Below are 14,973 nucleotides of genomic sequence, written 5' to 3' on the forward strand. Positions count from 1 at the left end.
ACTCCCTGTTCCTACAATGATACAAGTGTTCTCCAACCTAGCAATTCTTCTTCTACGTAAGTTTCCTCACTTATGCTTCCTATAGCTTCCATCACTGGTTTAATATTGTAGCTTCTTTTCATATTGAAAGCCCCCACCCCCACCACCACCGAATAGCTCTGAATTACACTCTTACCCCCAAATAGAATTTATTTGTATGGATTTGTGTGTGCATAGTATGCTATGATTAATGGGTGCTACATCTTGTGTGTATTTTCTCCTCAGGTCTAGTATTCAAGGGACCAACTCTGAAAACACTTCTATCCTAACCATCCACTGCAAATGAACAAATAAATAAATAAATAAATTAATTAATTAATTAATTAATTAATTAATTAATATTCTCTAATAATGCAAATACAGACAGAGTTATGATGGTTTATATATGTAATGTTTATACATTGTGGTAGTGTAAATTGCTGTGTTTGGCTAAAATATGTGCTGTAATTTATTAAATTATTAACAGTACTTTAAGACTCCTGGGTAAGCTAGGCCATATCTCAACTTACAATATTTTCAATTTATCACCTGTATTTTTTTTTATCCTTTCACCTCTTCAAATCTTTGTTTTCTTGCATTTCATTATTTACCAAACAAGTCCTGATTCTGTGTGGATAAATTTGTGTAGAATAGACATTTTTTTCTCCGCTTCCGAAATCCACTGATAGGCAATACAAGCTGCATTGTAGATAACGTTCAATCTTTGCCCGAAGTAATAATCCAGGCTTCAACAAATCAGCATTGAAATCAGCAACGACACCAGCGAAATGAAACATTAGAGGTAAACTTTATTTGGGGAGGCTTCAAAACTTAAATAATGGACAGTGTATGTGATGGAATGTCTCCAAACATGTAAATGACAGTTTTGTGTAATTCATTGAGTTATGGAAATTAAATCTGGCAAACACAAGCTCATACCACAAAAAAATCCATACATTGAATTACTATTACTACTCAAAAACACAAAATAATGTTATATAAGAAAAAAACAGAGGGATGGAAAAATAACTACTGTTAATGAAACATTATATATATATATATATTTTTTTTTTTTATGTCAAAATTTGCTATTTCACTCGTTACGTTCTGTTCTAATGAATCTAGGTTTTAGTTCAGCAAACACATTATTTCATCCAGCACAGGATTATTTGTTGCTTGAATGGTTTAATAATTGGATTAATTGATTCATTGTGTTCCTCTCAGCAATACCTCATATACAGGCAGGTGACAAATTAAAGGAAAATGTGTTGTTGCATATATATATATATATATATATATATATATATATATATATATATATATATATATATATATATATATAAAATATTCAAGATTGTACAGAACAGACTCCAGCTGAATTCAAACCCTAAGCACACTACATGGACAAACGTGAGGACATCTGACCTTAAGATTGGTATGTATTTTTTTAACATTCTATTCCACATTAGGTCTCCAATGTATTTTTTAATAACCTCCACACTTTTGGTAAGATGTTCCACTAGATTTTAGAATGTGCTTCTGAAGATTTGTGCTCATTCAGCAACAAGCAACTGGTACTGTTGTGCCCAAATACTTTTGCCCATCAAGTGTATTTCTTATTCGTTTGCAATATGCTCAAAAAGGGATGCCAATCAAACCACTCTGAGTATCAATTACTCTTTCCAAATCAGTTATCTTTATGGGTTGGGTTTATTGGCTAGCTGGCTGTGCCAAAACTTGGCATATCAGGTTTGTTTGTGTGTTTCAAGGATAATCAGTTTTCCAGTATAAAATTTAAGTAAAGAAACAATCTGTGCATTTGTTTCAGCAGGTACATTAGGGGACACAATTCCAGGTCCAAGGAGTCAATAAAAATTGCAACGGCTTATTAAAGACACACATTATGCTGGATTTTCCTTTAATTCATCACCTATCACTTATCCTCTGTTGCATGCACACTATCATTGTTCACCAATGTGTAGGAAAGTTATATGCATACCTTATATGCAGCAATCACTTCAGATAATAACTATCTGAAAAATGAATATATAGTGTATATATATAAATGTAATCATGACCAGGTTAACAGTACGGGGAGGCCTCATGGATAGATTTTTTCTTTGTGAATATTCCTTCATTAAGATTTAGCATGTGTACAGTATATACTGCAATCAGGAAATGTTAAGATAAATGTTCGTTGTTGACTACTGTAAATATATAAACGTATTCCAACTTGCACAAGTGTGTATTCCTAAATGTGCAAATACCTAAGTATATTATTCAACATTCATAGAAATATATGGCCATGAATTTCCTTGCTTTATTAAGTATTTACCATCTGAAAATATGGCATTCTAAAGCTTTTTTTAAAAGGCGTTATAAAACACGCTACCTCCTGATCTATAGATCCGATCAGAGCTATTAAGCAAGTTTTCTCTAATGCAATAATTTAAAAGTAATTAATAACAGAGAAATCGCAGTTCTGTACATTTATATTAAGTCCTCCAGCAATAACTTGAATATCAGGGGAAAAGATCCATCATGGCTTTATGTCCTTATGTGCCATCAGTTTATATCAGTTTTTTTTTGTTTGTTTGTTTGTTTTTTTTACATTTTTCTTCTACATTTTTGTTTTTAGATCGCATAATTTTAGGAAAGACATGACAGAAAAGATAGTATAAAAACTCAAACTAGGTTAAATCAAACAAATAAGTGGAAAATAAAAACGAGTGAAAAGTAATTTCCTGCTATTTTCTGTGACATCACACAAAATATGTCATTCCCAGTACAAGTCGTTTTGGAGCTTAATAAACCTTAGGTATCCAATGAAGCCTTAAAGCAGACTATAACAGGAAAACTGGGTTCAAAGTGGAGAAATAAACCCAGGATGGAATTCCAGGCCATTACACGGCACCACATACACATATACACACACAAATGGACACACTCTTTCACACCTATGGGCAATTCATCCTAACCAATCTGAGAACTGTAGGACTCAGAGCAACATGTAAAAATCCATGCACAACTGGGAACAGTAGTATGAAGTGGTATGCTACCTACTGACCCACCATGTCACCCAGTATCATGAAATGGTTAGAACCCATGAATCATGAATGGTTCTTTAAGGGCTCATTGGATAATTAAGGGTTCCTAGCCTCCTGTTAAAGAATTCTTCCAGCGAGACTTAGACAACAGAACAAAACCTCTGAAATCATAATGACATACTCTGTGTATAATGTCAGACAGATAACCTGCAGGTTCTCTAGAAGTACCACATTTAATCTACAATAAAGCAATGACAACAATAAAATTATTCATAATACAGGCTTTGGAATTCTGTCTAACTGAAGTCCTGAGGATTAAAAGATACAAACACAGAAGCACACAAACTAAGGCTACCATTTCAATTTAGAACATCATCCTGGCCATTATTTGTAAGGAAGCAGCATTTGTAAAGGATCCACTGATGACAGTTTAGGACAGTGCATAAAAACCTACAGTACTTTGCATCAGGTTTGACATTTCGGGGGTCAAGTATGAAATGTGTTCAGGTTAAAGAAAGGAAAATGGAACATATTCGCCACATTGCTGTTTTGTTTGCAAAGTGACTTCATTTGAATTCCTCGTGTTAAAAAATAAAAAACAAAAAATCGTTGACATCGGCTTCCAATTACAGTTGGCACAGAACCTGAAACTAAAGACAAGTGAAGTACAATATATACACTTAAGTGTTTTGAATAAAATCAGCCCTCCTTGATTATGAGAACATATTACCCCCAGGGAGATAACAGATCTTTGGATGGAAATGTTCTCCTCTTTAACCCATGTAGCTGAGGTTTTTCCTGTTCAGGAAGTGGCCGCTCTGTGGGATGATCCGGGACTGGAAGGGTGTGTGTGGTCAACAGATGGGGCATGGTGGAGCCTCCTGTCAGGGTACTGGGCATTGTCAAAGGTGAGCCGATGTACAGTCTGGACATGGGTTTTCAGGTTGCCTTTCTGCGAGGCACTGTAGGGACAGTACTGACACTGGAACGGTCTCTCACCTGGAACAGACACACACAAGGGCAGGCCGAGGTCAGCGTCAAGATGAGACATTGCGAGCAGCGAGAGAGATTTTGGCCGGTGAGCTGGCTGTCAAAGTGATACTTTCCTTTTTTAGGAAGAAAATAGAGGCAGGTTGGGAGCGCAGGGGGTGGAGGAGGGGCCGTAGCCATGATTGATGAGCTGATGACATGCCATATGGAGACGGTTGACTGTTCCCCCTGAGGGGAAGTCAGCCTTTTGTTTTCTGTTTCTGTCAGCTGCTCGTAGAAACACAGAAACCCACAGACACGAGTATCACTGCCTACCTTCCCCTGAGCCATAGAACGTCATAACGACGGCGGATGTTGAAAGTCTGGGCACATGAAGTTTTGCACTGAGAGAAAAAACTTGACAGGCATGCACACACTTAAGCTTTCGCTTCTGCCCATCTCTTTCCGTGCATCAGAACAGGTATAATTGTCTTGGTCCCGCTTTTCTCTGCTTAATTAGACCGATGCTCTGCGTTGTCCTCGTGCAATTGCATAAAAATATCCCCCCACACCTGAGCAAAACAAATGAGTCTGCCATTCATTTGCTCCATATTATTATTTTTGAAAAATGAATGAATTACCCACTAGGAAATAATTGTCATTCCGAGAGCCTGAAAAAGGGGGCATTATCATAAATCACGTCTTATAAAAAAACGGAGACAGACACTATTAATCAAGACTATCTGAGTCTCGCTAGCAGCATGATAAGGTCTGAGCCAGAGTGAGCACTCCTCCCAGGGCAGTGGCCCGGGCTCCCCAGGGAAAAATAAAGTGAAATTCCGTCCAAAACACAACCCACTTAATTACATTAAAGGTTATTGTCAGTACATCACATACAGGCTAGAATACATATTTAATTTGACCTTTCCTCTCTCCCTGATTTTACCATTTGTCGTATGCAACACATGCAACGGGGGTAATTCATTAAGGGAGGCACCCTTTGCTGCAGCAGGCCACATCTCTTATTGTTAAAGCAGACGCAATACATTTGTCCTTCCAGTTTTTCCGAGAATGCCGGGCACAAAGGGACCTGTTTATTTTTAGAAAGTTGTGTGGCAGCGGTGGTCATAGCGATCACACATAATAGCTGAAGTGACATCACAGCACATGGCACAGTGGAGCATGTAGAAGATGGTACTAATGGTCTAGATGAAAAACACACACGCACATACACTCACACAACACACACACACACACACACACAGACACACACACTCAACCACACATACACACACACACAAACCCCCAAGAAAAAAAAAAATCAACATACTTGTTGGGGGGCTTCTGCAGAGGTTGGACTCCCAGGAGTCCATTGCACTCTAAAAGGTCTGCAGGAAGAAGGTGGCCAGCTAAGAAAACAAAAATTAAAAACAAAATGGAAATGAAAAATGTAATGTCTTACAATTAAATGAGTATCGCCATGGACGATGTACAGTACACATGTCTATGCTCAACATTTTTTTGCGTCAATATTTTAAAATCTTAGTTAAAGACACCGCGAAAAGGTGGTACTTTTAAAAATAAACAGGTTCTTCAATAGGACTCCAATGGGGGGTTAAAGGTCCGATCCAGGATTTGAACTTTTTCACTTCAGAACGTTTACTATTCAAATCCTTGAAATAATATGCAGTGCATACTTGTATATACATGTATATGCATTATAAAATCTGTATTCCAAATTATAAACAAATCACAATCATATTGTAACTCCTCCATCCCTCTTTTATTCTCATCAACATAAGGAGTCATACACGAGCTACCCTGGCTGCTCCCTTGCATGGAAAGACTTTCCTTTTTTATTTATTTCTTTTTTATATACGCAGATGCTGTAAAATTAAGCTGTATTTAATATTGAGGGATCACTCATGTGTCTCACAATTCTGTTTTTAGTTTTTGACTGGTTTACCCAAATTTGGCAGGTTGGTGGGTTTACTCGTGTATGGAGGGTTGGAGAGTTTTCCAAACCCTGGTCCTAACCTTCTAAATGTTTCTACACCAAGCCCTTCTATACATACCATAGTTTCTTCCAAACAACCCTTTATAATATAACATCATCATTTCAAGTACATCAGGTACTAATAAACACACCTGGTTAAAGGTCCTGTACCACAACTTGTATTTTTGCTTAGCTAATCCTTGTGTATTTAGTTAGTGTTGTATTTGGATCAGCTACTAGAAAATACCACCCAATGTACAGTCTAAAGATCTTTTTCTTTGGAACGGTCTAAATTAGACTATGTAGAATTCATTCACTCCACAATACTGTTAGTATTCTCACTCCTACATGAGACCTCAGCCTGCTGTGGGAACGTAATATGATGCTAGATGGTATCTTTTAAAAAAGAATTGTAAAAGGAAAAAGTGGCAGAAGGCCCATAAAAGCACCCCCCTCTCCCCATAGGCAGAAACCTGAGCATGGGTGTAGGTCTGAGGCAGACCATGTTGATGCAATGATCAAATTCGTCTATTGCTTGACTGAATATATGACACATGGCTGAACAGACATACACCCTAATGTGATTTGGAAGCTGAGACATGACGTTTGTGCTTATGTTGAGGAACATTTGCTATCAAGCTGCAGTATGTGACTTATTTTTGTCGGCACAGATCATTGCCTTAGACAGTGCAGCATACCAAGACGACATGCATACACAATCAGCCTACTGTTTCAAAGGTCAGGATTTCAGTCACTGCACCAAGTGCTAAGGCAACATTTCAGTCAGGGACACCTGTGTACAATGGTGTCATATAGTTAGAACCAGATCTCTCCTTGGCAGTCAAACTAAACTTTGTTTCTTCTCCTGACATGCTTTTATTCTGTCTCACCAACAGAGTCTAAAAATGTATTCATAGCCCATGATGGTTCAAGGTCAGTTCAGTTTAGATACATGGATGTATTCCACCATTTCCTTATTTCCATTGTAAGCTTTAGTTACCATCTCACGCTTAATAGCTGTCCACCCACTTAGACGGTTGTTCTAGTGTTTCATCTTAGACTCCTTTAGGCAACAGGTACTTCAACAGGAAATTGCCTGACAGCTAAAAAAAATGACAGTGAGATTGGAAGCTTGAATTATGATTTCATTCTATTAAAGACACAAAACTACCTTCCTATTCTGTCATCATCATAGGGATACAAAATTATTACCTCTGCCCACTGCATTCCTCATCAAGCAATCTGTACAGGCCACAGCCAGTCTGAACATTTCCAGAGGTTTCCTTTGCTGAGAAATCCTTCCAGTCGTGCAATTCAGCTTTTTCATGGCATCAGTTACATTGTCAAGTGTATAGATGCTACTCAGAGTCTATTCTGAACAGGTTTCCCAGACATGACAAGATGAATAACTTAAATGTAGTTGAAAACAATATGTCTAGATAATTTTGGATTAAACAACCAGATTTAATGCAATTTTAGTTGAATTTCTACCTGCACATTCATCAATCACTTGCACACAGAACACTTACTGAGTGCTGAGACCACGCCCCATACAGGCACTGTGCGTTCCTCCATAACATAACACATCATTTCTTGAATCCCGGACACATAATAATGTCAAAAAATTCCATCTTGTGGAGTATTCATGTAAAAATTATATAAATATTACATACATTTATGTTTAAAATTTCCTTATGCTGTAAAAACTTTCTTTCAGCTTCTCCCATTAGGGGTCGCCAAAGCGGATCATGCATATTCATGATCCGCATGTACGATTTGGCACATGTTTTTACGCTGGATGCCCTTCCTAAGGCAACTGGCTGGGGTCGGTTCCCTGACCGGGGATCGAACCCGGACCGCAGCAGTGAGAGCGTCGCATCCTAACCATAGACCACCAGGGAACCTTAGCTATTATGCACCGAAATTATACTAACAATTAAATGAAAGTAAGAAATGTCATTTTTATACTGTATTAGTTTGCATGTATGTCAGTTTATGACCAAACTAAATGTTTATATATATATACTGTATGTTTGTATATAATACAGTTTATATACATTTTCCCAAATTTCTCATAACTTTTAATAAATTCTAATAAACTTACTCCTGGGAAGTTTCTAAATATTTCTAAAATTCCCCAGATTAAGTTCCCATTGAAAGTTTTTTTGAAAAAAAAAAAAAAATACTGGGAATTTTCCATCCCTTTGCAACCCTCATTAAGAGAGAGTGAAACAATGCCTGAAAAACAGAGAGGTGGGTTGTTTGGGGCTATGCCCTGGAAAGACCAAGAATCTGTAGAATCTTTTGTATGATCTGACCATTGGTATGATTATGCTTAGTCTAAAATGGCTAATTTTGGTAGCTTTCTTGCCTGTTATACCACCATCAAAGCATCTTGAGATGTCTGGTGCTTTATTTTTTCTGGTGATTGTTAGCTGTATAATATTACAGCATCAGATTGACCTCAAGAAGATCACGGACATCATCCACAGACAGACTGGATAAAGACCGTGGGACTGTGTATACTCTGGGCTGCCTTGTAGAGGTGTAAATTGAGATTTGGGTTTTACTTATATGCAGATGGAAGCAAGCGGTCAGATATATAGCTCACGGGACGAAAAAAAAGGGCAAGTTCATTAACATGGGAGAGTGGTGACCGCAGCAGGTTGCTTGCACAGGGGGGTTGCTCATGTTCAGCAAATGATCCTGGCCAGGGTCACTGTAGTTACTAATCTGTATGTATTTGGGAACTAAGATAATTAGAAAATCAGGCAGGTATGAATAACTTTAGTAAATCTTAGGATGGGTGTGGTGTGTTTGTTCAAAGCAAGAGGGTTTAGTTAAACCTTTTGGCAAATTGGATTGATCCACAAGAAGTGGAAACGATAGGCGAGAGTTCCTTAGTGACAAGATTGGAATGGCGTTACAAAAACAATCTCCCGTACATTCTGTAACACCAGGAAACTGGCAACCTATTGAGTTTTGTTCAATGTTGCCCTACTTGCTCATCCGATTGGCAAAACATCACCCCATGGCCTGTTTCTTTACAGCCACAAAACAATGTCTGTTGTATGTAACGTTGAAAATTTTAACTGCTTCTTAAATGAATATTTTTTTTCAGTATTATGGGATTTGACTTCAAAGTATTCTGCTATAAGAACAGGACAGATGTATAGTTATTGTTATTTGAGCTAGAAGCAGTTTTCTTGAATAAATGGGATTGCAGATGTCATTTTTGCAATTGACAAATGTGTGTTGTCATATGTTCATATATGAATAATACAGCGCTGGCATTTTCATTACTACAGCATCCTCGGATACATCACACATGCTCGGATTAGTGTGTCAGCTGTTGCTCAAGCCATCTGGAAGCTTTATCCCTTTTTTTTCATTCAGGAATCAAGACTGCAAAACCAATTCCCCATGAACTTGTTCACCTGTTTTGGTCTGAGAACTCAGTTTAGTCCTCTTCTACAAATAATACCTAATAGCAAAGTATTTCTGCTTTACATCTTGAATATGAAATAAAATTCTGGTTCTAAAGTCTACCCAGAGCCTCTTGAATAGCAGCCAGCAACCAGACCATGCAGGAGACTCATGCTCATCCAGCATTAGCCCTAGATTAGCATCACCAGTTAGTGCACCAGAAGCAGCAGACAGCGAGCTGAAACTACCAATTTAGGCTGACATACAGAGTTAGCATATGCTAATGGAGGCCTGGGGCCCCTGCCCCATTTCATTTGGACGCTAACACTGAAGCAAGCAATCACTGATGACATTGATTATAACTCCATGTGTGGAGAGAAGCCTCTTTCTGTATAATGTAGCATTTGGCCTCTGTCACTGGGGATCAGGCTGGCTAACACGAGCAACCGTCGCACATTCTTTTAAAAGAACTTGCACGTCTCTTGTGCTTCCTGCCTGCCTGCTTAAGTGCCTCCAGTCTAACCTAGTGAACACTTCTAATGCAGGGTACTGTGTTTCAGCAATTCTTTACATGATTTTCTTTACTTTCAAATTAATAATCAGAGCAAAACCTTTGCCGGTGACGTTTTCTGTCATTAAAGAAATCCCAACATTGCAAATCACCTGCTTTCTAACTTATATCTCCTTACAAAGCAAGGCCCCTAAATCTTGTGTAAAGTTACTTCAGGCCATTGAATGTTAGTGCTGTTCTTCGAAAAGTGTTGTTCTGATACTACACAAGAGGCCCTGATCTCCTAAATGCACTATGCACTACCTTACAGATGTTCTCTATCAGTACTGTTCCATTTCATTAGAAAATACAGGATAATATTCACAAGACATACACAAATATTGTATGTTGTTTCTGGAGGTGAAAGAAAAAGTAAGCCAGCTCATCCAAAGAGAGGGAGATTATTCACAAACACATTTCCACACAGACATTAAAGTCATTTGAACTGGGTGACTTGAGCTTCTATGATTTGGTAATAATTGATGACTAGTGGCTAATTATTCAATTGACAATTGAAGTTTCAGAGTTTAAAGATTTTTCAAGAGTGTAAAAAATTTTTTATCACACAGTTCAGATCATCCATGTCTCTGTGTTTAAATGAGGATTACATGACTGTGGTACCATTTCGGCTTCTTCACTCTTTCAATTAAATAAATTACATTTTATATCCATTATCGGCAGGAAAATCAGCTGATCCGAATTCCAATCGAAAACGTTGAAAATTTCAAATACACTATATAAACAAATATTTGTGGACAGTTCACCATAAGATTTATGTGTGCTTTTTGAACATCCCATTCCACATTTATTCCACATTTGCTCTTATAATATTCCACACTCTTCTGGGAAAATGTTCCACCACATTTTGTGGAGAATCATTCAGCCGCAAGTGTGTTAGTAAAGTACTGATGTAGGTGAGGTGAGGTGAGGAGGTCTGGGGCACAGTCAGCGTTAACAGTTATTCCAAAGGTGTTCAAAAGGGTTTGGAGCTTTATACTGTAGCAGGAGATCTTCCACTCCAACCCATGTAAGGCAGATCTTCATGAAACTGGCTTTGTGAACAGGGGCATTGTCATGCTGGATCAGGTTTGGGTCTCATAGTTCAAGTGAAGGGAAAATTTTGTCATACCATACTCCATAGACGTCCTATACAACTGGGTTCCTCAACATTGTGATAACAGTTATTGGGGAAAAAAACACATATAGATGGAAAAGTCGGTGTCCCAATACTTTTGAGCACACTGTACATTTTATAAGATTGAAAATGTTCAGGTGAAAGGAACACAATGTTGTTTCATTAAGTGTTTTATTTACCAGAAACATCCACAGAGGACACAGTATGAAAGAAATGGCACCCCAATCATGGAATCATCGATACTTAAAAAACAAACAAAGATTTTTTTTTACCTGTATGAGATCTCATGTGTGTGCGGTAATGGCTTGGCTGGCTGAAGTTCTTCCCACACACATGACAGATGTACTCGCCCTCTTTCTGCCCTGACCTCGCCATCCCTACAACAAAGAGAAAGAGGAGAAAAACTATGTTGGAAAAAGGATGAAATATCGCATGAGAGAGGGATAGAGAAAGAGAGGCAAACATCATTAGTATGTCTTATGTGTCATTATGTGGAGCTACCTTGAGGGCCTGGATGAGAAGCTGTCTGGCTGCATCATGCGAGCAGTTCTGACAGGCTGACACACACAAGGATCCACACAACCGCATAAATTACAGTGAATTAAAAGCCTCGCCCTGTGATGTGCCCTCATCTACGCTACCGTGTCACATGTCAGGTGTGCCACTCTCTTCCTTTCCCTCTTTGCCCTCCCTCCTGCTCCCTCTCTCTCTCTCTATATCTCTTTCTCTCTCTCTCTATCTCTTCTCCCCACCTTTGCTCTTTTCTCCTTTAGCTGAGCAGCTGGATGCTCTTTTCCTGCCTGTCGCTCTGGCTCTGTCAAGCCTCGTCCGCTCGGGCGATTTGCTAGGACACCCATGTGGCAGCAGAAGGGCCCGGCGGAGAAACAAGAACAGAAGTGGAACTTGGAGTGGTCCGTCCTTACGGTTTCCCCTCAGGGGAGGTAAAAATTTTTATAAATTTAAAGCACGCACTGAAAAATGCTGTCCTCTTGGCTCGTGTCCGTCACTTGGCACCGGTTGGCCCTACCTGCTCTGACCCCCGCGGCCCTGCATTGTCGTGGTGACAAGCTGTGACTGAGAGCGTTGGTGGCAGAGCGAAACCAGGCCACCTTTCGTAAACATGAGTCTCCAAGTTATTAGCATGCATGAGCTGCGCTAACAGGAAGCGCAGCGGACGGCATGAACAAAAGGGAAGCCCGATGTTAGAAAGGTCACTGTATTGTATGTGACTTAAAGGGCTAAAGTGGAGCCTGATGATATCAGGCTGGACAGCTGACAGGAACTTCCTCTGTCTCTGTGTAGTTTAACACTCGAGCCCTGGTTGCGTCGGACAAGAACAGCCCCGCAAATTGTCTTGCAGCGAATAAGGTGGGGAGGAGAATAAAGTGCATGAGAGAGAAAGAGAGAGCGAGAGAGAGAGAGAGAGAGTCAGTAATCACCCTTTTTTTTCAAAGCTGCTTGTGGCTTAATTTGACTCCTCGTTCTCTTTCAGTCTCTCTCTTCCCCTCTCTGTGCTGCTTTGCATATTTGTAGCATCGAGGCGCAGCGAGCCCTCAGAGATTGCCTGCCATGCCGTCGGAAGCATGTTGTTTCAAACGCCTCTCAGCGATAGCTGTCTGAAATGTTTCTGCACATTTTAAGAGTTTGCATAAAGATGAAGACATTACTCAATAGCTCCATTAACCTTTTGAGTTGGCCGTGTGTTCGCGCGTGTGCTGTGTATCTGTGAGTCACATCAGCTCGCAGGGATCCCACCTCGTGCCACCAGAGGTCTCCTTCCCCTGAATGCGTATTGCTTTTGTCCAAATGAGCCGTTTGGATGTTTTGCAACAGGCAGAGACCAGAAAATTGAATTCGCCAATGCTTGTGCTGGTTCTATTGTTCTGACAGGTTTTTTTCCAATACTGAATAAATAAATTGCTTTATGTGGTTGTTCCAAAAAAAACCACCTTTAGAGAAATTACAGTTTTAGACTAATAAACTAAATCTGTGGGTTTTTTTGGACATCTGCAGCAAGTGGTGCCGGACCAGGGCCGGAAAGGTAGTGAAGGACCTCAATCAGCCTAGCAATGTACACTTTTCTCTGTCGTGTTCAGGGATGCACTTCTTCTCCTTGAAGGCACACACAGATAGAATAAGGAGGAGCTTCTTTCCACAGGCCATTCAGAATCAAAACCAGCTAGCACCTGGTACCTGGACCTCTCTCTCTCTGTCTACTTTTCCTTCATTTCCCTCTTTTGCACAAGTTTTGCACAACTGACACTTTAACACTGGACTGACACAGCACTACACAGTGGTGAGCTACTGGGATACTAATAATATCCATATTAATTCCCTTTTATTTTTGTATAGTATATATATTTTGTTATACTTATATTTTATGCTTTATAATTATAATTTATACTTTCATACTTTGTTGTTGTTGTTTTTTTTTTTTTTCCAAAATATTCTTTTTGTATTTACATGTTGGACAGTCGTAAAAACCATTTCTCAAAGCAGCTGTAGAAAGCTGTAAAAGTTTGTTCCTTATAATTGTAAGTTTATCCATAATGAGCGAGCCAGTGGTGAATCCCTGAGATGACATGAGGAAGAAACTTTGAGAGGATCCAGACTCAAAACATAACCTGTGCTCATCTCCAAATGTCCATTCAAGGAAATTCCCTTTAGGGAATCCCTGTAGAGTCACATGCCACTGATACCCAAATAAATACCTTCCTGTTTTCCTTGAATTTATATCCATTTATGCCTGTGACCTGAGTTTTCTCTCTTGAGATTGAGAGTATGCTTTATATTTACAAGCTTTATATTTTACAATCTGATTCAAACATCTGTCTACATTACATTCATTGTGCCTGTGCAGAAGGTATATTTTATAGTACTTAATTTATAATACTTACGAGGCTCATTATGTAAAAAGCATTCCCTCGTTATTTTTTTCCAATTTACTGGATTATTTTAGATCGATTCCACCCTTTTTAATCCGACCCAAATTTTATTCGGCGCAAGCTCAATCAGACCGACGTTTACCTGGTCACTTAATCCAATTTAGCTTTTTAGTGATTAGCTGGCTGTGTGTAAATGCACTTAATAAAGCCTTCTATATGGACAGCAGGCTTCTAGCTTCAGAAATCACAAATACCTGCCCTTTCATTCTTAACCCCCCACCCTCACTTTCCATGCAAGAAAAAATGATCGTGAGCATCAGAACACTAATAAAAAACAAATGTAAAATTGATGTTAATTAAATAAGGAACAAATAAACACAAAAAGAACATTAAGTGAAATTCAAAGGTGCCTGACAGAAAACAATAATAATGCTGTGTATTTCAGAAGGCAGCTGAATCTTAGAAACCATCATCAACATTTAATATGTGTGATGTACAAGCACAATAATGTTTTAATTAAGGTTTGTTCGGCAAATCCCGCTGTGTTGTGTAAACGTAGATCAGTTACGCAGTGACAGGCGATAGCTGCGCAACAAGTTAATAAACAAAGTCGCTTGAAGTGATGCTTCAGTAAGCAGGAATGTCTCATTAGGCAAATATGTTTGCCCTTGATTCCTCCTGGCCTTATTTGCTTTTCTTGCATGCATTTTGTTGGATGCTGGGCTCAGACATGAAAACTAGGAAACAATACAAAATAACGAGAAGACTTTTTTTTTGGTTTAAGAATGAACAAATTAATGCAAGCTTACTAATGCCTGTCCTTTATTCTGATTGACACATCAGAAGAATTCATGTATGCATCATTTAGGTTTTCTTATCCTGTGTTTGCATAATAAACTCTGATAGGCTCAAATATATATATATATATATATATATATATATATATA

The 14,973-nt window shown here is 38.7% G+C and overlaps 1 protein-coding gene across 4 annotated transcripts in view; it reads right to left on the reverse strand.

The window, feature by feature from the left end:
• Positions 1-807: 807 nt before the first annotated feature.
• znf516 (zinc finger protein 516) overlaps positions 808-14,973 on the reverse strand; it is a 48,356-nt gene continuing 34,190 nt past the window's right edge. For 3 of the 4 annotated variants that reach the window (XM_046834741.1, XM_046834742.1, XM_046834743.1), the window contains exons 4-5: positions 11,414-11,518; positions 808-4,064 (exon numbers count right to left, since the gene is read on the reverse strand). In XM_046834741.1, the coding sequence (XP_046690697.1) occupies positions 3,868-4,064; positions 11,414-11,518 (302 nt within the window). In that variant the 3' untranslated portion in view covers positions 808-3,867. Of the gene's footprint in view, positions 4,065-5,364; positions 5,444-11,413; positions 11,519-14,973 lie in introns of all 4 variants that reach the window. The other variant, XM_046834744.1, reaches the window with a different exon arrangement.

The sequence above is a fragment of the Silurus meridionalis genome, chromosome 22, assembly GCF_014805685.1.
Source record: "Silurus meridionalis isolate SWU-2019-XX chromosome 22, ASM1480568v1, whole genome shotgun sequence".
In the NCBI taxonomy this organism is placed as follows: domain Eukaryota; kingdom Metazoa; phylum Chordata; class Actinopteri; order Siluriformes; family Siluridae; genus Silurus; species Silurus meridionalis.